Raw genomic sequence first — 24439 nt, forward strand, 5'->3', positions numbered from 1 at the left:
TCTTTGAGAACTCTCAAGAGTTGTTGTTGGCTGTCCCCTTAGCTATCTTCTTGGCTGTCCCCTTGCATCTTCTTCTTTAGTTTCTTTTTAAAAATGGTTTCCCAGACCTTTCTATGCTGGGAGTCCTTCTCTCTCACATGGTTTTCTTATTTACCTGGGCTGTTTTCTCCTCTAATCTGCTCCTTTTGCTCTTTTCTGTTTTATTTACTTTTCCTAAAAGATTATTTAGTTTTAAAAGCTTTAAGTCCTTTTATAATATAATATAAAATATAACATAATATAATATAATATAATATAATATAATAATTAATATAATATAATTAATATAATAATCTTGACCCCAGCAAATACCTGGACAAATATAAACTTCAAAATGGAGTTTATTTCTGTTTATAATGCTCTAGTTGACTATAATATGAATTCTATGAGACACATAATTTGGGGAAAATTAGTTTGTTATAGATTCCAAAGTCCTCCAAACATCACTAGGTATATTGAATATTTTCTAATAGTGTAAAGAGAAAATGAGTAGGTGTTGGTATTAAACAAGTCACCATTTCTTGTTAAAAATTTTCAGTTTTTCTTGTTTGCAAAACCCTCTTCTACAAGTCTAAACCAAATTCTGCTCTATTTCTAATCCTTTATTTTGAAATCCTTCCAAAGAATAATTTGCATATGGATTAAAGCATCAAAATAATAATAAAAGAAAGGCACCTTCTTAGCACTCCTTGGTCCTGAATCCCATATATTTGTATTCATAAGCAGCAGTATTTTCAAATGCTTGCTTTTACTCTGATGATTATTTTCACACATTTAAATAACAACTTCAGATTGTTTATTATTGGCTCGTGTATTGTTTTCCTTTAGTTTTCCACTTTTTCTCTGTTTTGTCTTATTTGATTTTATTGAATACTTAATTGTGCTGTGTAGTTTTCAGGTCACTTTGACAAGGAATACAGAAGAAACCCCATTTACAAAAACCCCAGGACCAGATTGGCTAATGGGCAAGCCTATGGTATATTTTTCTTGATTGATAATTGATATGCTGGGGGGTTTATGTTGGCCATCCACTGCCAGGCATAGAGCCCTCCTTTACAAGCAGTTAAGAGCTCAGATGAGAACTAATTTGTTATTTGTAAGACCATTAAGGAAATTCTTTTTATATTTAATGTTTGACAGTTTTACTAAGCATAAGTTGACATCATTCTCCATTAGTTAATCTACTCTGCACCTAAATGAACTTCTTTTACTTTGAAAAGATAGTACATTTTCATCCTCCTCTTTATTTTATCTATATGATAAGATATATAGATCCAGAGAGATTATTTTCCCCTTCTTTTTGTCTTCCAGGAACTTGAAGGATTTTGTTCTTTGTGTCTCTTTCTTACTAATTCCTAAGATAAAATTATGCCTCTAGTCATTTGGTACTATTTTAATGCCACTTCAAGATGAACATTTTTAATATTTTTCAATGTAGTTAAAATATTTACTTATATGTAGAGATTTAATTTTTTTCTTGATTGATAATTGATATGCTGGGGGATTTATGTTGGCCATCCACTGCCAGGCATAGAGTTTAAATTACTATAGGCATCCATGGTGTGAAATAAGAGCAAGTTGTCTTTTCCTATACATGGTCGAGGTTTCATGGCACCATTAATTTCAAGTAGCTCTTCCCTATAAGTAGAACTTATTCAGTCCAAACCACATTCACCTCAAAATGTAGTTCTCTATAAAAATTTCCTTGAGCATCGGATCTCATATAAACTCTCATTCATTGTCTACTTTATACTACTGGTTGCTTTCCCTTCGGACTTAGAATACTCTCTTGTTTACTGTTCACTTATCTTTCTGCTTCTTCCATTATAATGTATAGTTCTAGACCACAAAGATTTTTCTCAGGCTCTATTCCATAGTTTACAGTGGATGCTTTGTTACTACATAAGAACAATAACATTAATATAGGCATGTGACTTTCAAAATACACAGATATAAATTGTAAATGAAAAATACATATTTATGTTATGTGATAACATGAATGCTTTTATTTTTTAATCTATGTACTCTGTAGTGGTGTGTGTGTGTGTGTGTGTGTGTGTGTGTGTGTGTGTGCGTGTGCACCAGTTGAGGCAGAGAAATGGTGTAAGATATATTGTTCTAAATCTCTCTACTTTGCATTCTTTATTTCTGTCTGTCTGTCTGTCTGTCTCCTCCCCTCCCATTTCCTCTCTGAGTATGCATGTAGCCACTTCTGTGAATGTGTGTGTGCATTCACACCACACCACTAATGGAACCCATGTGGATCTCACAGAATATGGATAGTGTTGCTTCTCACAATTCAGTTTACTTGAGACAGGGTTTCCATGTTTGCCAACAAGCTGCTAGGACACTCTTATATGTCTCCCATACCTTGATAAAAACACTAGAATTGCACATGCATATTCTACGTCATCTAGATTTTACTTGGACTATGGGGACTCAAACTTAAATATTCACATTTGCATTTTCATGGTTAGAACTATTGCACACTAAGCCATCTCCTGAGGCCACTACTGTTTTGGAGACAGAGTATCTCATTAAACAAGAGGTCCAATGATTCTGCATAGCCAGCTGGTCAGTAGGCCCGAGGGATTCACCTATTTCTATCTCCTAGCAACAAAAATAGTATAAACCACACTCAAGATACTAGTCCAGACAACATTAAGATGGAAAAACTTAGGGTAGCCAGTAAAAAGAAAATGACATTTCAAAAGTTACATATTTTAAAATTACTATACTTATTGTTAGAAAATTCCTCTACTTCACATAAGGTAGAAATGCTTTCATTTCTTTTTTTCTCTTTTTAATTTATTCTTCTCTCATGTATCACATCCCAACCACAGTTTTACCTCTTTTTTTTCCTTCTAGTTACCATCCTTTGCACTCCCCATTCCTCCTCAATCTCCCTTCAGAAAAGGGCAGGCTTCCCCCAGATATCAACCAAATATGGCACATCAAGTTGCAGTGAGATGAGGCACCTCCTGTCACATTAAGACTAGAAGAGACAACCCAGTATGAAAAATTCATCCCCAAAGCAGGTAAAAGCCTCAAGAGTCAGCCCCTGCTCCCCCTATTAAAAGTCACACAAAAAGACAAAACTACATAACAGTAACACATCTGCAGGAGGGCTAGGTTAGATCCTTGCTGGCTTCCTTTGTTAGTTCACATTCGGTGAGCCTAGGTTAATTGAGTCTATGGTTTTTCTAGTCCTTGAAACCTTTGTGTCCAACAATACTCCTTCCCCCTCTTTCTGCAGGATTCACCTAAAGTTTGGCTGTGAGTCTCTGTATTTGTTCCCATCAGATGCTGAAGGAAACCTCTCTATTAATTATTATATCATGTTCCTGTCAACGAGTATAGCAGAGTATCATTAGGAATCAGTTCATTTCCTTTATTAATTTTTTGTCTATCATGTTTTGTTTTATCTTAGGTCTCTGAGCTATCCAGCCTCTGGTTCCTACCCCTCCAGGTTCCTTTTAGTGGAATGGGTCATAAGCTGGACAAGTCATTGGTTGGCAACTCCCACAATTTCTGTGCCACCTTTAATCAAGCAGGACAAATTGTAGATCAAAAGATTTGTGTCTGGGTTGGTGTCCCAATTCCTCCACTGGAAGCATTGGTTGGTTACAGAAGATGATTAATTCAGACTGTCTCCCTCATTACTAGAAGTTTTAGCCAAGGTTACCCTTAGATTCTTGGGAGTTTCCTATACACTAGGTTTCTACCGCATCCCTGAAATAACCCTACCCCCATACACTATTCCATTTATCTCTGCAAGTTCTGTGATATGTTTTAATTTCTGTGAAATCTCCTTAAGAAACTCATAGATGTTTCTCTTCTTTATTCCCTCTATGACCCCACTCACCTTGAGCACTGAGATTGTCTCCATGTGGTGATATAGAGACCAAGACTGAGTATCTAAAGCTCTGAGTAATGTGGTACCCATCATGTCCTCTAGCCTCTCTTGGCATTGTACTAGCATTTCTTGTCTACTCTAACTTCTGTATGCTTCTTAATGTTCTGGATTTCCTGTGTCTAGATGCCACTGTATTTTTTTCTTGTCATTTGTCCTTTAAAGCATTTTTCTGTATAAAATTCTAAGCTACACCCACTCCTGTTACATATTTCGGAATTTTATACAGATAGATTGATTCACTTTGAGTTATTTAAAATATACGAAAGAAGCAAAACCCATTCCAGAGCATCTATTGAAAAAGTTTCAATCTAACCTTGAAACTGTTAAGTGCAAATTCAATCATTGAGTTATAGCAGATTCAATGTCATGAATGAGAATTTTGAGTAGATGAGAATGTTACTTAATGCCCATATAGACAGACCATTTTTGAATTTGCCTTAGAGTTTCTCTTGCTGAAACAGTTTCAAATATGAAGTGTTCTCATGGCCTAGACCAGTCAATCTGAATATTTTTCTGTTTATGCTCCTTGCTCATTACTGAGGTTTCTTTGTATCCTTTCTACTCAGGCTTCATGATCGCACTATAGCCACCCAGAACATTTTACATGAATTAGCTTGCATTGATTTCTCTTGAGATCAATCAAAGAGTCATGGTGCTAAATGCAAAAAGAAAATGTCTTTGTCATAACTTCCTGGAATTTTAATAAACATATTACATATTTTGCCATATTTTTATTAAACTTCTCTGTGAAAAAATGTAAATCACTGTTAAGTCTGTTTTTTTTACTGGTAAAAGAATGTCTTGCTTGCCCAAGGCCAAACAACTAGTTAGTGACAGCAACGGCACACAAAGTGAGGCTCCTGGCTGTGCATCTGGAGCCTTTAATCACTCTACCATGAGGCCTTCTGTTTAATTATCCTGTGCACTCAATACATAATAAGAGCTGTTAAGCCGATTCTAAGCAATTTCTATGTACGCTGAAACATTTAATTAGTTTTCTTTAAAATAAATAAGTCATTAGGAAACTACAAATTAGCTAGTTAATTAGCTGTGTTATGTCCTTTTGGTTCTTTCAGCGAAATAAGCTGGTGCCAAAACTACCAACCAGACTATCCATTACCCATGAGATAATCAGCTCTCATGAAGCTGCGGAGTCATCAAGAATTTTAAGCTTAGAACTATCAAAGTGTTGAGTAAAATGTAGTGGTTGTGTGATAAAGATGTCTTGTATAAAGTTAGTACTGTTCGATTGCACCTGTTCCATTGTGGCTCAGTGATAAAACTCTTTCTTAGCATGTTTGAGACCACAGGTTTGATCTTCAGCAATAATAATAATAATATTAATAATAATAATAATAGTAATAATGTTATGGTTGTCTTTTTTCTTGCTGATTTTACATAGTATTAATAACAACAACAGAAGCAGAAATAATAATAATAATAATAATAATGACAATAAATCTTTCTTCTGCTTATTTTAGGGGACTTTGCATGTAAATCAAGATTAGCTTTAAATAGTCCTTGTAAATCTTAGTACTTAATGATTCCACAGCTAAATCTATTTGGTTTCAGGTTATCTTTGGCCATTAATCCTCTTGTTACTGCTTCTGTCTGGGTGTCCTAATCATTGTTCTTATTTTATAATTATTCACGTAATTTATACAAGCTCCTTGCAGTCCTTTTCACTCCATCCTCTGGTCTTCATTTTAGGATCTCTCCATGGTGCCATTTTAGCATCTTCTTTTGATCTGTCTTAGAAGCGAGTGATTTGCTTATGAGTCGTACCTAATCTGTTGTGGAGACAGATGAGCTCTTAAACTTAATTTATTTCAAAGTTGTATCATTTTGATTTGGTGGGTAAATAAAAATAGCGCACCTTGCAGAAACTCTATACCTTATGTTTTAATTTTTTTAAATGTGCAGAAAAACATTTAAAATTATTATGGCAATGTTACTATCTGAATCTTCATTATATAGTTAGCCTGATTTTTATTAATAGTCCTTTCTCTTCATCATATATGGATCTATCTATGTATCTAGCTAATCTATAGATATCTATTGTTAGATATATCTAGATATATTTTATCTAACATTTAGATGTCTATAGATATAGAAATCCCTATAAATGATAGATAGATAGATAGATAGATAGATAGATAGATAGATAGATAGATAGATAATTTGGGATAATTGAAAATCCAGGGTGTTGCTTCTTTCTTTCTCCCTACATGTCTCTGTTATATGCTTATACTTAGAGTGGTAGGTGCCCGCATCTAGGATCACTGTGATACAATCTAATCTTAGAAACAGGTGATTCCAAAGAAACCATGGATATTTCTAAGATTCTGTATTTCTGTTTATTTTCGCCAACAGTTATAGCTCTCTGGAATCTTTAGTTCTTATGAATTAACACCTTAGATGAGCCCAGGTTGTAATTGTTTTCATGCTAGACTCATAAAAGCATTCACACTTGCACTCCACTGTTAAGTTCTCAGCTGCTGCTCCTAAAATTTATTGCTTTCTAAAATACAACCTCAAATGTCATGTTCTCTTCTGTGAATTTCTTTGCTCTGCAGATATTAGCCACGATATTTTTCACTGTGTATTTTTTTTCAGTTTTCAGAAAGGGTTTTTTGTCTGATTCTGTTTCATTTTTGTTGTAAAGGTGAAATAACAGCATGATGTCAACAGTGAAAGCAATGATGTTATAAACGGTGTAGTTGGCTAAAGAGACAAAAGTACAAGGTACTTTTCATTAGTTAAGAACAAAAGGCACATGTTTTCTCTCTCTTTTAGAACTTTGAAAAAGAAAGATTGACTTGATTTAAAATATATACTGGCGGTTTTAGTATGTGAATGTGCTGGGGAAACCTTGCAAACTCATCTGTAATGTATAGCTAATTATTGTGCTATTGTGATACTGTTTGCAAAACTTACGCACCTTAGAAACCTAGAGGCAGTTATCATTTCTGTTAGTAATGTAAAATTCCACATACTCATATCAGGCAGAAATGAGATCACTTAAAAACAACACTCATATTTTATTGACACATTGCCCAGTAGCAAGATTCAAGATCCCATAGTCCATCAGTTTTTACTTATTTATGTTCCTGCAGAGGTGTTCCAAAATAGTCCATTTCTATTTTTCCACATTGACCTTCTTTTTAATATAAAAATCAAAATAAAATATCTCTTAATAATGTCTTAACTACAAAAATTTCCTTAAAGATAATATTTTTGGTTTGTAATAATCAGAATGTCACTTTTTAAAAAGATGGTTTTGTTTTCCTTAGTTGGCTCTACACTGAAGCATAAAGGAACTGGAAAATAGACTGATTTCTTCCATTCTGATCTCATGTCTCAAACTGGGTTGTGATTTACTCTCACTCAGACAATGTCAAGCAATAATAACTGGACTTTATGTTCCCAAGGAGTGATAGCTTTACAAGACATACTAATGGAAATGTAGAAGATACAGTGGACACATTTTGGACACATTGCACAAACCACATTTCTGCTTAGAATCACAACACTCATTTGTTCCTGACAAGTCACCTTGTGCAAATCAGCTCATAAAAATATATGCATTGAGGTTTGTAGCCACACATATAAAAACTTCTCTTATGTCTACAATAATTGTTCTCACTATAAATCTGTTTACCACTTATTATATGAACAATCATTTAGCATTAATAAAGTAGTTGCCAGTTTAATTCAAAGTTAAAAGCATTTACATTATGTCATTGGGTTTGACCACCAAAATCTTTATTGTTTATTTTATTCAAAGTTCTTGACAACTTTGGTGGTTACTTCAAGAAATTAAGTGAATAGAATATTTGAACCTTTAAAAAGTCCCATTGATGAACTTACTAGTATCATTCTGACAAATGGACATACATTCAGTACATCTTGTAAATTCATATCTCTATAACCATTGATTAGTTCAGCTCTCATACCTTATTCCAGAAGTTTCTTTGTTCACTGGGTGGCAGTTCATGCAGAAACTTAAAGCTAATGGAAGGGCAGCGAATGTGTCAGGGTAATGTTCATTCACAAATGGAACATGTATATCACATCCCATTTATGAGGATCAGGAACTATCTCAGAAGACAAGGTAGAAGGATCACAAGAGCCAGAGGTCATGGAGAATCAGAATGAATCATGGCTTCTGGATTCATTAGTACAACTGTGTTCATGAAGTCATGCCAGCTGTGGCTGCTGCATAAGACCTACAGAAGTTCAAGCCTGACCACATTAGGGAGGGGTAACTGAAGAACTGTAGGTAAGTGATGGTTTGGGGGGAGGAAAAATCAGTTTCCTCTAAGGGTATGGTCCCTAGCATGCTGACCATGCTCAGAGGAAGATGGTTCCACTCACCTCAGTGCAGACAATATTAACAGGACTTGGTGCCTTATTTACATCATAAGAAAACAGAGGTGAGAGAGTTCAAGGGTTGATGCTAAGTCTAGGAGGTATGAACATAATATATTTTATTGGAATTCTCAAAGAATTATATTTGAAAAGCTTCTGACCATTCAATTACTGTCGTGCTACAATTAATATGTAAAATACTTAGATTCAAAAAACAAAACTTTGAAGGGATTATGTTTAAGACCACACATGATCTCCAAATAAAGTTAATAGTAAGTGGGATCTTCAGTACATCATAGAAATGAGCAGCAGCCAAGTGTGGGAAGAAAGCTAATTAACACTAATTTTGAGAAGACTCATAAATAAGAGTCAAGTTTGCTTCTTTTAAAAGTACTGAACATGATAATTTGCTAACAATCATAGTAACTTGTAAATATCTTAGCTTTCTTGTAGATTTTAACAAAAACTGGCCTTGATGATAATGTCTATTTTCAGAATATCTTTCTTTGATTAATCCTATAAACTTTCTCCTTTTCTATTTCTATTCTAATGTTTAAAACAATTAAAATAACATGAATTTTTGAATATGTATGTGCATGAAACTTACACTTCAAAGACTGCACATTTCATATTATAGAGTCTTATGTATGTTTTAGCATGAGATAAGATATGTTAAATAAGAACGTGTATGACCAAGAATTAGAGTTGACACAAAGTCCCACATGAACGCAAAGACTGTACTTTTTTAGACAAGGAAAATTGATATTTCATAGACATAATTCAGTGGTCATTTATAGACAAACTCATTCTCACTCAAAACTAAATCTATCCAAATAAAACCAACACTTCTGCCTAATTGTATGGCTCTATGGCACTAGCCCATTTAGGAAATAGTAATAATCTGTTGGTAAATGGGAGTGTATACACAACAGAAACCTATCGTAGCACTGCAATCTGAAACGTCAAAGATTAAGCCACAAAACCAATAAGTGTCTGATAAAGGTTTGCTGGTTCAAAGATGACATCTTCCCACTGTGACCTCATATTAGATGGATCTAAACCAACCTCTGTGAATTCTTTTATGGTGACGTTACTACCATGATTCTAGTTAGCTGCCCAACATTCCATGTTGTATTACCACAGTCCTGGATTTAGAATTTCAACATAAAATTCAAAGAAAATACAAACACATGAATCATATCAACTGGAAAAAATGTGGCATTTGATTTTTGTTTATTTTATTGGTATCAATTTGCAAAAATTGGTTTGCCTTTTTTTTTTGAAATGTGACTGTGTTTTTCTTATAGCTCAGATGATACAAGACCATTATTGTACAGGGTCATTTCCTCCACTGTCTTCTCATTTCCTGATGTCTGCTTTCTTATAAGGAATCCAAAGATAGTGGTTATGCAGCACTTTAGACACTTCAAAGTTTCCAAGAAGAGTTACATATACTTTACTGTGATTAGGAAGTTCGCTAATTTAACATTTTTTCATACAGTATATTTCGATTATATATTTTCCTCCTCCAACTCTTCCTACATTCTTTCTACCTCCCTATTAACCCAACGTCATGTTGTCTCATAGAAATAAAAAATAAAATAAAAACTAGAAACATATAAACTAAAAGGAAAGAAAATCAGTAAGTCATAGAATAACAGAAACAAAAACAGAACAACAACAGAGAAATTAAGCCTGTTTTATGTTGGCCAGAACATGGGACTAGGTTGAACGGTGGATGACATACCAAGTGACTCTCCATTGGAGAAAACTGATTTTCTGTCTCTCAGCAGGTATCCGTTATAAAGCGCTTCTTGATTAGATGTGGGAATTTGTGTTCACTAACTCTTCATAATGTGATTTCTGTCTGGTCTGAAAATGTGCAAGCCTTGAGCCTGTTGTCATATTCTCTGGGAGTTCACATGTGTATCAGTCCTGTCTGGAAGTGTCTGGAAGACACTGTTTCCTTTCATACCTCTGGTGGTTACATTCTTTCCACCTCTTTTTTCCCTTAGATTCCTAAGTCTTAAGGAGAGGGATTTGGTAAAATATCCCATTTGGAACTCAATGACCCGAAGTCTGTAATTCTCTTTAACATTTCCCAGTCATGAATCTTTTTGTTAATTATTGTCTAGTTCAAGGAGCAGCTTTTCTGATGAGGAGGGAGCAAAGCACTAATCTTTGGGTAAAGCCATGTGTTTTTAGGAATGATTTTATTGTTATTTTTCTTTAGCAGAAAAATAGTAGGAGTGCTTCCCCTCAACTATGACCTATCAAATCTCAGAAGCTTAACCACTTTAGTAGTATTCTCATAGACACCATCTCATGGATTAGCCTTTAAATCTTACTTTTTAAAAAGTGGTTGTTTACACACATGACACGAATGCCACTGTGGACTTAGTATGTTTTGTAGGCATCCCTCTGTCGTAGGCCACAGGGTTTATAGCTGGCTGAAATTAATGATTAATTGCTCCCAAAATAGTGTACAAGGTACTTTCTGGTGTACTTGGTAGGGGGGAAACTTCAAGTTAAGTTTCCAGACTGACCTTTTTATACTTATGACGTTAACAGGTTCTGTCTTCACCAATAGGGCCCTATTATCAGGTTAGAAAGAATAATAAAAAGGCTTGGTGATGGCCTGTGATCTATGTGAGGCCTCTCTGGGACCCCTTTGACCAATTACTCAACAAGACATAACTCATATCTAGCACCACCATTTTGGTGGAATAAAATGTCTTTCTGGGGCATTATTTCCCACATGATGTGACTGTGCAGACTGATAACAAAGGTCTTTTTTTTATTCGATGTATATATTTACATTTCAAATGATTTTCTCTTTTCTGGTGCCCCATTCCCCGAAAGTCACATAAACCCCCTTCCCTTCCCCTGTTCTCCCATCCACCCCTTCCCTCTTCCCTGTTCTGGTTTTGCCCTGTACTGCTACAGTGAGTTTTTCCAGAAACAGGGACCATTCCTCCGTTCTTCTTGTACCTCATTTGATGTGTGGATTACGTGCTAAAGGTCTTTTTAAAAGCCATATTTAAATCAAACACTGTAGAAGTTTCGTAAAATATAAAGATGTATGAAATTGAGTCACTACTTTACTATTCTTAATGTAGTGATTCAGATCTTGTAAATCATGTGCAGAATCAAATTAGTTGTCTTCTTATGTATACGTACAAATATTTAAGTGTATTATGACATACTATGATGTTCTATTAGAATGTATATAATACAAGTATATAGTAATATACTTTTCTTCCAATGTAAAAGATTTATGAAATCTTACATATTTAAAAATAATTTATCATTTCTTTTCATCCCATCTTGATCTCAACATGATTTACATTACACAGTCATAAATTAGTAATCAAGTTAGATAAATAATTGTAGTAAATATGTGCTATTTATCAAAGGAACCATGATTTCTCGTTTAATTTTATTATTCCAAAAATATTTAAACCTGAAAAATCTAAGGAACTATTTAGGAATAAAATCCATTTTTTTGTTGTTGTTGTTGTTTTTTTGTTTTTGTTTTTTTGTTTTTTGGGTTTTTTTCTTTTTTTTTTTTTTAGAGAAACTAGATGTTTCAATGGGATTTCTGATGTGCACTGAAATGGCTTATACTTCTAAAACTATTGGGTAGAAATATAACTTCCATGTATCATACTAGACTACAGGAGACAAGGAGATGCGATTTTTTCACTTCTTTAAATTACACTGAGAGTATTAATTATATAAACAATGAGTGCTATCACTTGTATCAACAGAATGCTGATATTTAGTGATATGTATGAATGTGTGCATGCATATACCTTTAAATTAAAATATTCTCTATCTATAACTCTTTTCAATCTTTTAAATCTTTTTCTTTTTAAATCCCCTAAGGAATAATGTGGAGTCTTTGTCAGGCTTCAGTGACTATTGCTTAATAAATAATTTAATGAAGTTCTACTCATACAATTTTTGTCCTTAACAAAAATGTATTCTTAAATGGTAGCATTTCTGGTGATCTAATATCATGATGTTTTGTGCTATAACTAGAAACACAAAATTCTGAAGCAATTTCATATTTCAAGGTAAGTTTTATAGGAATAACTCAAATCAAATTTCATAAAAGCACAATTATTTCAATATGATGCTTATTGAAACTAGACAGAAGCATAACCAAGATATTTTGTTTACACATTGTAAATTAATTTTTATCACTTATTAAATTATTTTAAATACTTGATTATTAATGAATGAAGTAAAAAAATTTTTTACCAAAATAGTAATAAATGGACTTTCCTTTTAAAATTTCTCCAAAATGTGTTTTTGAGATATTGAATATAAGTAGTGTTTGATCATATTTGATGATACAATTTGAAATATTCAACCAGAAATTTGGGGCTGATGCCAATGTAGTGCACCCGTATTCTTTGTATTGGACTCATAGATGATTTGTTGAGAAGTAGCTGTTTTACTTCTGTTCAGGTCATAAACACACGCAAATATACATACACACAGACACACACACACAGGCACACACATAAACCACATATACACATGCATGTACACAAGGACACATAACAAAAATAAAATAAAATAGCCATCAGATAAAACACAACTTATCATTGCTATGTTCTGTGTCTTAAAGATGTCTATTAATCAGAACAAAAATATTCACTGGTGAAAATATACAACACTAAATATATAAAATCCTTTCCATTGTCTTTATTATTAAATGTGTTTTCTTACCATGCATGACTTCTTTTTTTAAAAAGTGTTCATATACATCAGACAATGAAAATATAAAAGATCATTAGTATTCCAGTACTAACCAATATTAGAGTTTGGAAAAATTATTAAAGAAAATTGTATACAGATGAGATCTTTTTTTTTAACTTTAAACAAAATTTTATTACACAAAGGTTATCACATAATTATCCACTTCTCTACGTTGTACACAATCATTCCCACCCTCCACAGAAAGGCTGCTTCTGAACTCTAATGTGATGACACAGCACCTCAGTTCTGATGCTAACAGAACTATAGGGATGCCTCGGTGATTTAAGTTGAAAGCAGGACCCTAGCATACAGCTTTTGCACCCAGCATCAGGAAAATACAAATGTCTTTATTACAAAATATGGAATAAATTATCTGTAGGCTTGGATAATGACAGCAGAAAGCCATTATATATTGTCAATGGAAACCAGACATTGATGGTTACAGTGATCAGCCTGCCTTCTCTGCAGTCATTTTCTTCAGGTGACTTCTCTTAAGCTATTAGTGATGAACCTCCCTTGAGCTTTCCATTACATCTCATTGATAAGGGCAAAGAACAGATGAGATCCTTATGACCACTAATAACATATTTCAGTGTTTGAGTCTTCAGATTGATTTAAATGTCAAATGATAATTTGTTTACAAAGAATATATAATTGCTTATTATGTGATGAAAAGATGTTACTTTGCCTTTATTGGTATAATTTTAGACTGAGGATAGTACATAGTATTTTCAAGAGGTATTTGAGAAGTAAGTCAACAAAAAATATTTGGAAAACAGTTTTTGAAAGATAAAAACTTAGTGAACACAATAGAATAGTACTAAAAATTTATTTTTATCTGCTAAAGAAATATAATTACTTCTGTCAAAAATAAAGAAGAAAGTTAAATCTTAATTTCACATCTCAGTAATATATTTTCCATGATGCCATCTACCATTTAATGTATTGTAAAGGATATGCAGTTAAAATTTTAAACAACCAAAAAGTCAACATCTACAAACTTTATATGGATAAATAGCATTACATTTCCTGGTAGAGATATACACAGTTTGTGGATATATAGATGACATTTGGAGAAAGATATGATAGATGGGAGATAGGTTTTTACAATTAGGATATGAGTTACTTATTGATCTGCAATTATTAATAACTTTTGATTTCTCATTTGAAAACTCAAAGAATTACAAATATTCTGTATTTTAATATCAAATTTTAATGTTAGGTTTCAGAAAGAGTCTTTTAATTCCTAAAAATCATAGTAAAGAAGTATCTAATATCATAAATGAAAGAAATAAAATCATGTATAATATAAAGGAACTGTAACTGTAGACATATTATGTACATTTGATATTTAGAGAAAAAAAATAAGAACAATATGACAAGAGGTTTAGAGAAAGTGGGAATGGTAGGGAAAGTGGGGTCTATCAACTCTTCCCTATAAATGGTGAGAAAAAACTGACATCCAAAATTTTCAAAACTCTTCCAGTTATTAAGAGACTTGCAGCAATCGAGGAAGTAACTTAAATACTGAGGATACATAACTTAATGAGTGAAACTTGTAGCATTATAGCTTTCTGAATTCTTAGCCCAACTACTCAAGCTCTGTGGGAACACTATAAAACAGGAGCAGTCAATCACAAGGTGCAGAATAGAGTTTCAACCTTCGGTGCCTCATTCTCAGAGAGCTGTTGTTATTTTCACATTTCCCTGGGAAAATGTACTGGCAGAGAGCCTTTTATTTAATGTGACTTGTAACTCACCACTGCAAAAAGCTTTTCTCCTGGAGACATTTATCAAAAGTATTTATAGATATCTTGTTTAGTTTTACAAGTTCCTGAGTCAATATATAACAATGAGAAAAAATAATACTCTCGTATTAATTCCAAGAAGGAAAATCAATAGATTTACATGTTCATATGGGGGTGTCGGAAAGCATTCATATGATTCTAGACATCTAAATGATCACATGTATGTTACAGGGTTGTGAGTATACCAGGTGGTGATGATTGAACTGTTTCATTTAAAAATTCATATTGATGTCATAAACCTAATACCACAAAACATGACTTTAATTGGAAATGGAAGAATGAAATCATATTGGAAGTCACTCATACAATGATGGTTCTCTTTTTTTCTTTTTTTATTAGATATTTTCTTTATTTACATTTCAAATGCTATCCCATTTCCTGGTTTCACCTCCAAAAACACCCTACCTGTCCCCCTCCTCCCCCTTCTCACCAACCCACTATTTCTACCCAGTCCTGGCAATTATCTTAAGAAGAAAACACAATGGAGCCTGCAGATAGAGAGATTTTGCGATATTTAAATTGAAGAGGGAGGCTATTTAGAACACCAACACTTGTGGTCACTTGAGTTTACACTTATTTTAGTTAGCTTTCTATGGCTGTGATAAAGTACCATGACCAAAAGCAGCATAGAGCGAAAAAGAATGATTTTGAACTATGGCTTATAGTCTATCATTCAGGAAATTCAGGCCAGGACCTCAAGGAAGGAACAAGGAGGCAGGAACTAATGCAAAGGCCATGGAGAAATATTGTTTACTGGCTTGCTGTCAATGGCTTGCCCATTCAACAAGAAAATACACCCACACACTTGCCCAACAGGCCAGACTTATGGAGGCATTTTCTCAACCACAATTCCTTCTTCCCAGATGTCTAGTTTTATGCAAGGAAAACATCATCACCAACAACAACCAAACAATCAATCCAAACTTCAGAAAAATAGAAAAATTAATTAATTGCCATATCTTTAGTACCTTGCTATGGTAGCACTACTAACAAATATGCCTAAGCTTTTGTGTACCCAGAAAAGACGTAAGAAGGCCTCCACAACTCTATCTAGCTCACAAATCCATCCTCCAACAACATGTGGAGACATAATCTAAGAAATTATAAACACCTTTTCCATTTCAAGCAAGAAAATAGCCTTATGATGACAAGTGATTAATAAAGATAATACAGATTTAGTCCATAAGACTCAGTCTTACAAAATACAGTAACAAACTCTAGGGGATGGAGAATTGCTATTTCCACAATTTTTACATTGTCCTATTTCACATGTCTAGTTTTCATTACCAACTGTAAGTTAGTGATGAAGTAAAGACATGGGAAATAGTTAAACGTTTAATTACTCATTTAAGAAACATTAAAAGAAAGAAGAAATTGTATTCTAAGAAAAAAAATTATATCCCAAGAACTAAAAAGAAGTATCACAAAAAAATAACTGAATAGAAAATAGTGTCAAAAATAATAATTTCAAAAGACCTAAGAACTAATAGAAGAACTAAGAAAGAAAAGTACTAAGAAGCAGCAATTCTAGGATAGATGGGTAGAACACTTAAACAATGTACTGGAAGGTTCCCACCCACTTTCTCTGGAGATTATAGCAATTGGCTACAAAGGACACCAAGAATGTACTCACTGTTCTAAAATACAGTTGTGAAGTCAGTGTACAAGATTCAAAAGCAAAATGCTGCTCACACTTTCCTCAGCTCTTGTACCTTTAGCTGCTGTCTACAGATCTTAGAAATGGTACTATATTCCAATATCGGCCTTTATGTCACAAAACCTTTGCTTTTTATCTACTATGAAGTCTAACTCATCCTCCCTTGATAAAGAAACCAGATGTTGCACCAAATCTGAACTTCATTATCTCCTCCATCCACGGTGTGATATGAGGGATTTCAGGTGAATCATTTAGTTTTTACGTTTCCCCCCTTTTATTAAAAATGGATATTTATTTCTTTTTTAATTATAGAAAAAAGCAGCATCATTGACTTATCCAGGTAAACTAGTAGATAGGAAAATGTAGAACCTTATGTTCTTATACCTAGATGGAAGGATTTTGTAAGGTAAACAGACATAAAAGGAATGGCTGTGATGGAGGAATAGGAAGACATGAGGTTCCCAGCACTGCATTTCTGTTTGGTGTTCTCAAGCTTGGAAAATGAGCAAATGTTGAGAACAGTCAAACATGGTGAGGAACATTCCAGAAGCACTGGAGAGGAAGCCACTTTCCTCTTTTTATCATTACGGATTTATTTTCTTTTTTTTTAATTCGATATATTTTTATTTACATTTCAAATGATTTCCCCTTTTCAGGTTCCCCCACTCCCCGAAAGTCACATAAGCCCCTTTCCCTCCCCCTGTTCTCCCATCCATCCCTTCCCACTTCCCTGTTCTGTTTTACCTTATACTGCTACACTGAGTCTTTCCAGAACCAGGGGCCACTCCTCCTTTCTTCTTGTACCTCATTTGATGTGTGGATTAAGTCTTGGGTATTCCAGTTTTCTAGGTTAATATCCACTTATTAGTGAGTGCATACCATGAGTCACCTTTTGAGTCTGGGTTACCTCACTTAGTATTATGTTCTCCAACTCCATCCATTTGTCTAAGAATTTCATGAATTCATTGTTTCTAATGGCTGAATAGTACTCCATTTTGTAGATATACCACAATTTTTGCAACCATTCTTCCATTGAGGGTTACCTGGGTTCTTTCCAGCTTCTGGCTATTATAAATAGGGCTGCTATGAACATAGTGGAGCACGTATCCTTATTACATGGTGGGGAATCCTCAGGGTATATGCCCAGGAGTGGTATAGCAGGATCCTCCGGAAGTGACGTGCCCAAACTGGTACAACCACTCTAGAAATCAGTCTGGTGGTTCCTCAGAAAATGGATTTATTTTCATGTTAGAAAAATCTACTTGCTCTCCTAAATAGGTAATGAAGTTGAGAAATGATAACTAAAGATAAGGATCATAAAATAATATAGAGAAGATAGAAAGGGAAGGAAAGGAAATGCTTTCATTTGCAGGAAAAACAATAACAGCAGAATGAAAGCCACTGAGTGGGACAGGGAGTGGAGGGAACAGAATCAGGAAGGACCTCTAGGCAGGCAATTATAGGAGCTGCTTGTAGTGACAGTGTTTCCATAGACACCACTCTTCACTCTCGATGTCACTGCAAATGCATCCTGAAGTTCAGCAGAGAATCCTTACCTGCATCTGTGTGGTACATACTTGGCAGTTGGACTGTAAGGTTCTTCCTCACTATGCATTAGCTCAGGCAAGAGAAATATGTTTAATAATTTACTGTGGCATGACCAGATAATGACCAAAATGATTCAAAGTTTGGCAGTATTCTGAATTGTTTGGCAGCGTCGAGAGAATAAAAGGATGTTAAAAAAAAAAATCCTGAGAAACGAAGGCAACTTGAATATACAATGTCCAACCATTCTGTATATTCAACAGGTCAGCTGTGCCTTCTCAAGGTTTTCAAGATTAAAGCATTATTTATATTCCTCTAGCCAACCCCAGCTTGGTCAATGAGAAGACAACATCTCAATCTCAGTGAGTTTCAAGAGAAGGTCAGTTATGTGAAAAGAAAAGAGACGGAGTAAGACGTGGTATCCATGCCTACGATCCCAGAGCTCAGGATGCTAAAGTAGGAATTCACCCATGGAAGGAAGAGTCTATAAATAAAAATAAATGAGCTTAACTAAATTGTAAATAATAGAGGAAATATTCTAACTGAAGAAAAAGTATCATCACATATATGTTCCATAGACGTTTTCTTACTGCTGAACAAATTGCATACAACCTAGAAGGTGGAGGCTTTTGTCTAAATAAAAGCAATGAAAATTACCCACCATGGTTATACCTATAGACTTTTAAGCCTCAAGCACTGAGGATACTTTCAGGAAAATGGCAATCTGACATCAATTCTCAGTAACACATTGTGAAATCTTAAAAATTTGACAGTAAATTCCGTTCCCTTGTGCAAGAACACATACTTCTCAAATGAAGGAATGCATGTAAAACTTTTATAAATAATCATTGATCATCAGTCCATAAATATATGTATGCTTCATAATGTCTACTCTGGGGTAACTAAATTTCTTTTTGTGTTATTGCCAAGGGCATTCTTGCTCTGCGTTTTCACGATTTCAGGAAGCAGTGCTTGGCTTCTGTGTGTAAAGTGTGTCATTTTGTCTTCCTTTGCAGTTTGGTGGCCGTGAAGGAGACAAACAGTGCACGGTCTCGGAGTGCTCCGATGTCACCTTCTGACTTTCTGGACAAGCTAATGGGGAGGACATCGGGGTATGATGCAAGAATCAGGCCCAACTTCAAAGGTAGCTCTTCCACTTACTTCCTCGGGTGCAGTGCCCTGAAAGAAGCTAACTGACTCTACCTGGAACCCCAACACATGTTTTCAACAGTCTTTAAAATACTGTATTCGTAAAAATTGTGCCTGCAAAGGGAAAGCCCATTTTCGTGTTCAGAGCTAGTGTAATGTGTCCTCTGTGAACAAAGAGTACTATTTTCTCCTTAATAGTTATTTGCTGTTTGGTTGGTTTTGGTCTTCTGAGACAAGGCCTTGTTAGGCGTCCTTGACTGATTGGGTATTCTACCCATTTAGCCCAAGTCAACCAAAAATTGAGGCAGTTCTCTTGCCTTAGCCTCAGTGAGATAGTATTACAGATTTCCACCACCGTGCCAGGGTTCTAAATTGCAGGAGTGTGTGTGTGTGTGTGTGTGTGTGTGTGTGTGTGTGTGTGTGTGTGTGTAAGAGAAAGAGAGGGAGAGAGAGAGAGAGAGAGAGAGAGAGAGAGAGAGAGAGAGAGAGAGAGAGAGAGAGAGAGAGAAAGAGAGAATATCTCTCTGTTGACTGTCTGACCATCTGGCTGTCTACTATTTAATACCCATCTGTTCTCACTGGGGAAAAAAGCTTAATATCTAGTAATAAAAGTTGGAGTGCACCATCCCCAACTCTGGTTCTCAAGCCCAGGAATTTTGACTATAGGCCACAGTTGCTGTCCTGTTGGAGCATTCCTCTAGCCTCTTCCTTTTGTTTGTGTTTTGCAGTTTTGCTTTTTGAGATAGAGTCCTATGTCTAAATAGAAAGACTGGTCTTGAACTTCTGATTTCCCTGCCCGTCCTTCTGTAGGGCTAGTATTACATGCTGGAGTCACAGTGCTTGGCTCTTTCCTATCATTCTAAATTCCCCTAATAGGGCTTTGCATTGTAGAAAATTAGTTATTCAATTATTGAAAATGAAGCTGGATATTTTTAAATGCTTAAAAAACTTTAAAACACTATTCTATCTACCAAACATTTTCCATGAATTTCTTTTAAAAAACAGTAAAGATCAGTTTAAGAGGATTGCTTCCTCTGTCTCATGTGCTGATAAGTAATATATTTCTATAAATGATCTATTTACAACCATAGTATAAAATGAAAGGTTACAATGCTGCCTGGATGCTCCAATTAATTTTATTTTGAATATTATTTACATAGTAAAGAAAACATTTTAATATTATGGAATTTAATCTACTTTAATTCAGTCAGGGAATAAAAAAATAAATGACTAAGTAGATGTTTCAGCAGTTAAAAGAGCAGTTGCTCTTCCAGAGAACCAGGGTTCAATTAACAGCCCCTCCACAGCAACTCCCAGCTGTCTATAATCCCACTGATAGAGGAGTCAATGGCTTCTTTTCTCTGAGAGCACAACATTCATGTGGTGCCCAGACATAAGTTCAGGCAAATTCTCCTCCACGTAAAAATGTAAATTTAAATGTTGAACATGCATTAAAATTATCATATTAGAAACAAAGTTAAAACAATAATGTGCAACAAGAAACAGAGATGGGAATAAATTTTATTGCGAATTTCTGAGCGTGAATTTATTTAGTGGATTGCTTCAACATAAAATGTGTTTCATATTTCTAAATTTATTCTTTATTTATTCACTTTGCATCCCACAAGCACTCATCCTCTCATCTTCTTCCCACTTTTACCCTTGCAAATCTCTCCCCGCATTACCATCTCCCCTTCTCAGAGAAGGGGCCCTTTTAAAATATATGTATCTCCTGATTTAATTTCAAGCTTTCAGTTATAAATTTTATAACCTAGTGGAGGGAAATGTGGATTTGTAGCTGTGAGAATATAATGCAGTTTACTGAGATATCATGTAGAAGTGAAAGCAAGAAATTCTGACTATTAAGATCCGTCTTGCAACACTGAGAACTGTTGTTGAATTCACAGTGAAACAAACACAGTTATGTCAGCAAGGCAGGAGATATCTACTCAGTAATTAGTGACTCCATATTCTATATTCAGAAGGATTACTTTATTTTCACTGAAAATTACAGACAAAAATCTATTCTATTTTTAGATGTCTGTGTGTCCTTTGAAAACATATAAACAGCCCAAAGAGATATTTTAATAAAAACACAGATGAATTATTAACCATTCAATAGTATCTCTGCTGCTTTTTCCAATGCTTTACACAGTTTAGCTCTGGTATATTATTCCAGTGATTTATAAAAGAAATATCAAATCATTTAAAATGTGATAACTGCAATTTATATGAAGAGCATAAATTGTAAATTCTTCTGTAAATAAGATGAATTATATTAGCAGTAGCCAGTAATCAAGCCAGTTACAGAAATAACTGTGTTTGCTTATTTATTTTATTTATATACTCATGTTAAAGATGACATTTTCTTCTCCTAGTATCATCAAAGAGGAGAGAGATTTTACTTTTCACGGTTCATCAGATATCTCAAATTCCATTTATTTTTGTACAATTAAATATGTGCTGCAACTTATTGATTATGATACAATAAATTATAAAAATAATTGAATAATTAGTTTATAGTTACATTTCTTGCTTTCTCATGTTCTATATAAATAAGTTGAAATATATGTATATATACATGTACATACATATGCCTACACACATGTGTATGTATATATGATACATATGTATATTCATATATACATATATGTATGTCTGTATAAATATGATACATAAGTATTCTTGTGTACACACACACACACACACACACACACACACACATATATATATATATATATATATATATGAATACAAACATACATATATGCGTGTCTTAACTAATGCTTAGGTTTCCATTAAGGGGTCTGCTACTGCACAGTTCAAGTTGGGCAAGAACTGATTGATACTACACAGCCCAGACTAGTCTCAAACTCCAGGTAATCTCAGCCTCCTAAATGCTGGGATCACAAGTGTGCACTACATGTAACTGAAGTTTAGGGGGTTGTTTGTTTGTTTATTTTATTTTTTTAATTCGATATATTTTTATTTACATTTCAAATGATTTCCCCTTTCCTGGCTCCCTACTCCCCGAAAGTCCCATAAGCCTTCTTCCCTCCCCCTGTTCCCCCATCCACCCCTTCCCACTTCCCTGTTCTGGTATTGCCCTACTCTGCTGCACTGAGTCTTTCCAGAATCAGGGGCCACTCCTCTGTTCTTCTTGAACATCATTTGATATGTGGATTATGACTTGGGTATTTCAAGTTTCTAGGATAATATCCACTTATCAGTGAGTGCATACCATGATTTATCTTTTGAGACTGGGTTACCACACTTAGTTGTTTGTTTTTCAAGACAGGGTTTCCCTGTATAGGCCTGCATGTCCTGGAACTCACTTTGTAGACCAGGCTGGCCTTGAACTCAGAAATCTGCCTGCCTCTGCCTCCCAAATGTTGGGATTAAAGGCATGTTCCAACACTTCCTAGCTTAGGTTTTATTTTCTATGTCTAATTTACAGGCTATAAAACACACAACAGCATGTTATATTTGTACCATGTCTGCATCATACAGACTAGTTTCAGTGCCTTAAAGATTCTACTCCCAAATTTAAAAGTTACAAAGGAAAATTGTATTTATTAATATTGTGTTTGTATTCATCTGCCAAACTACTTATCAGAAGTCAAATGCAATTAATTTTAGAACAATTGAGTTGGTCTGCATAAGCATCCATCCAAGGATTTTTCTCTTTCTTTTTTACATTCTTTCATTGTTTTCATGTATTCAGTTTCAGGGTAGCTTATCTGCTTGTTTGGGGGATACGTTTCTTGTTTTTCTATTTTGTCATTTTAAAAGACAATTGGGAAGGAAAGACTTTCCATGTTGGATCTTTGTTTGGCATTGAATGGTAAGAGTTGAGTTTTGTCAGAGTATGTTTCAGACAGGAAATGTTCTCTGTAGTCAATTGTCTTTGAGCACATGGTCTTCAGATGTTTGGAGGTGATGTAACTTTCAGATCACAATATCTAGCTGGAGGAAGGGTTGCTTGTAATGAACAAGTTTCCCTCAGCTCTCTATTTCTCTGTAGACTTGTGAGGAAGTCATACTTGTAAAGTTTCTGTCACCGGGACGAAGGTTTTCTCAGTCAAAATGCCTTCCTTATTATGATGAACTGTGCCCCTAAAACCTGTGAGCCAAATAAGTCCTCCTTCCCTTACCTACATCATTTCTGTACTCCTCTGTAGTGAAAATGAAAGTTTCTAATACACCAAGCCTGCCAACACCATGAAGAAGGCTTTAGTTTTGAGGAAACAATATCAATATAGTGTCAAAAGTTCCCTTAAGTCAGCTAATACCAGGCCAAGATTCTTTCACAGAAAATGAGGAAGAAGGAAGTTTCTGAGGGTTCTATTACTTACATTCACATAATTCACTTACATTTTCACTTGCATTCACATAACACATTGCTTTATGTCATCTGTCAACCATCTTCCACAACCTTTAACATTTTGATGCCATTAAACTAATTAGGAACGTCCTTCCATTTTCTTTGGCACATTCATTAATTCTCATTTTTATTTGGCATTATCATCTTCTCTAGGCAGAATGAAAACAATTTTTAAGTCTATTTAATTGAAGTAAAAACTTGGGTCATCTGAAACTCAAAGCAATTTCATAGAACAACTGAATTACAAATAAAAGTTTAATCATTCTAAGAACATAATGAAAATATTGTAGCAGCAACCTCTCTTGGAGTTTACTTCACTGTTACTAATCTTGATTTCTTCTTTTGGCCTCTAGGTACATTTAAAGATGAAATCTCAACTATTCACTAATATTCATTTTATATTTGTTGTTCAATCACTCCATCTCTAATGTTCACTTGTTTAAAAGATAGAAGTAATATTATTTGTTTGCATAGTACCTTTGAGATTTCTATTTCTAATATTTCTCTTTATTACTACCATTCTTCACATACTGCAAACCAATTGACACTACTTAGTGTCTCATCCAACAGCAGGAATGTGATTCCCATTAACCTCCATATACTTATTTTTTTGATAAAATGTAATATAATTTTTGGTGCTACAGCCTTCCCTTTGTTCCCTCACTCTGAAATCCTGCTTACTTTTATCATACTGAGAAAAATTCCATTCAAATTCCATCTCTACATGCTGAGGACCCATGATGACACACTTCCGATCATTTTCCAGGTCTTATGTGCTTCACCACTGTTTTCATTGTGAT

The 24439-nt window shown here is 34.4% G+C and overlaps 1 protein-coding gene across 2 annotated transcripts in view; it reads left to right on the top strand.

The window, feature by feature from the left end:
- Glra3 (glycine receptor alpha 3) overlaps nt 1-24439 on the top strand; it is a 152721-nt gene that overhangs the window by 18737 nt on the left and 109545 nt on the right. For both annotated transcript variants that reach the window (XM_052162318.1, XM_052162319.1), the window contains exon 2: nt 19123-19250. In XM_052162318.1, coding sequence (XP_052018278.1) covers nt 19123-19250 — 128 coding nt within the window. The remainder of the gene's footprint in view (nt 1-19122; nt 19251-24439) is intronic.

The sequence above is a fragment of the Apodemus sylvaticus genome, chromosome 18 (assembly GCF_947179515.1).
Source record: "Apodemus sylvaticus chromosome 18, mApoSyl1.1, whole genome shotgun sequence".
NCBI lineage: Eukaryota > Metazoa > Chordata > Mammalia > Rodentia > Muridae > Apodemus > Apodemus sylvaticus.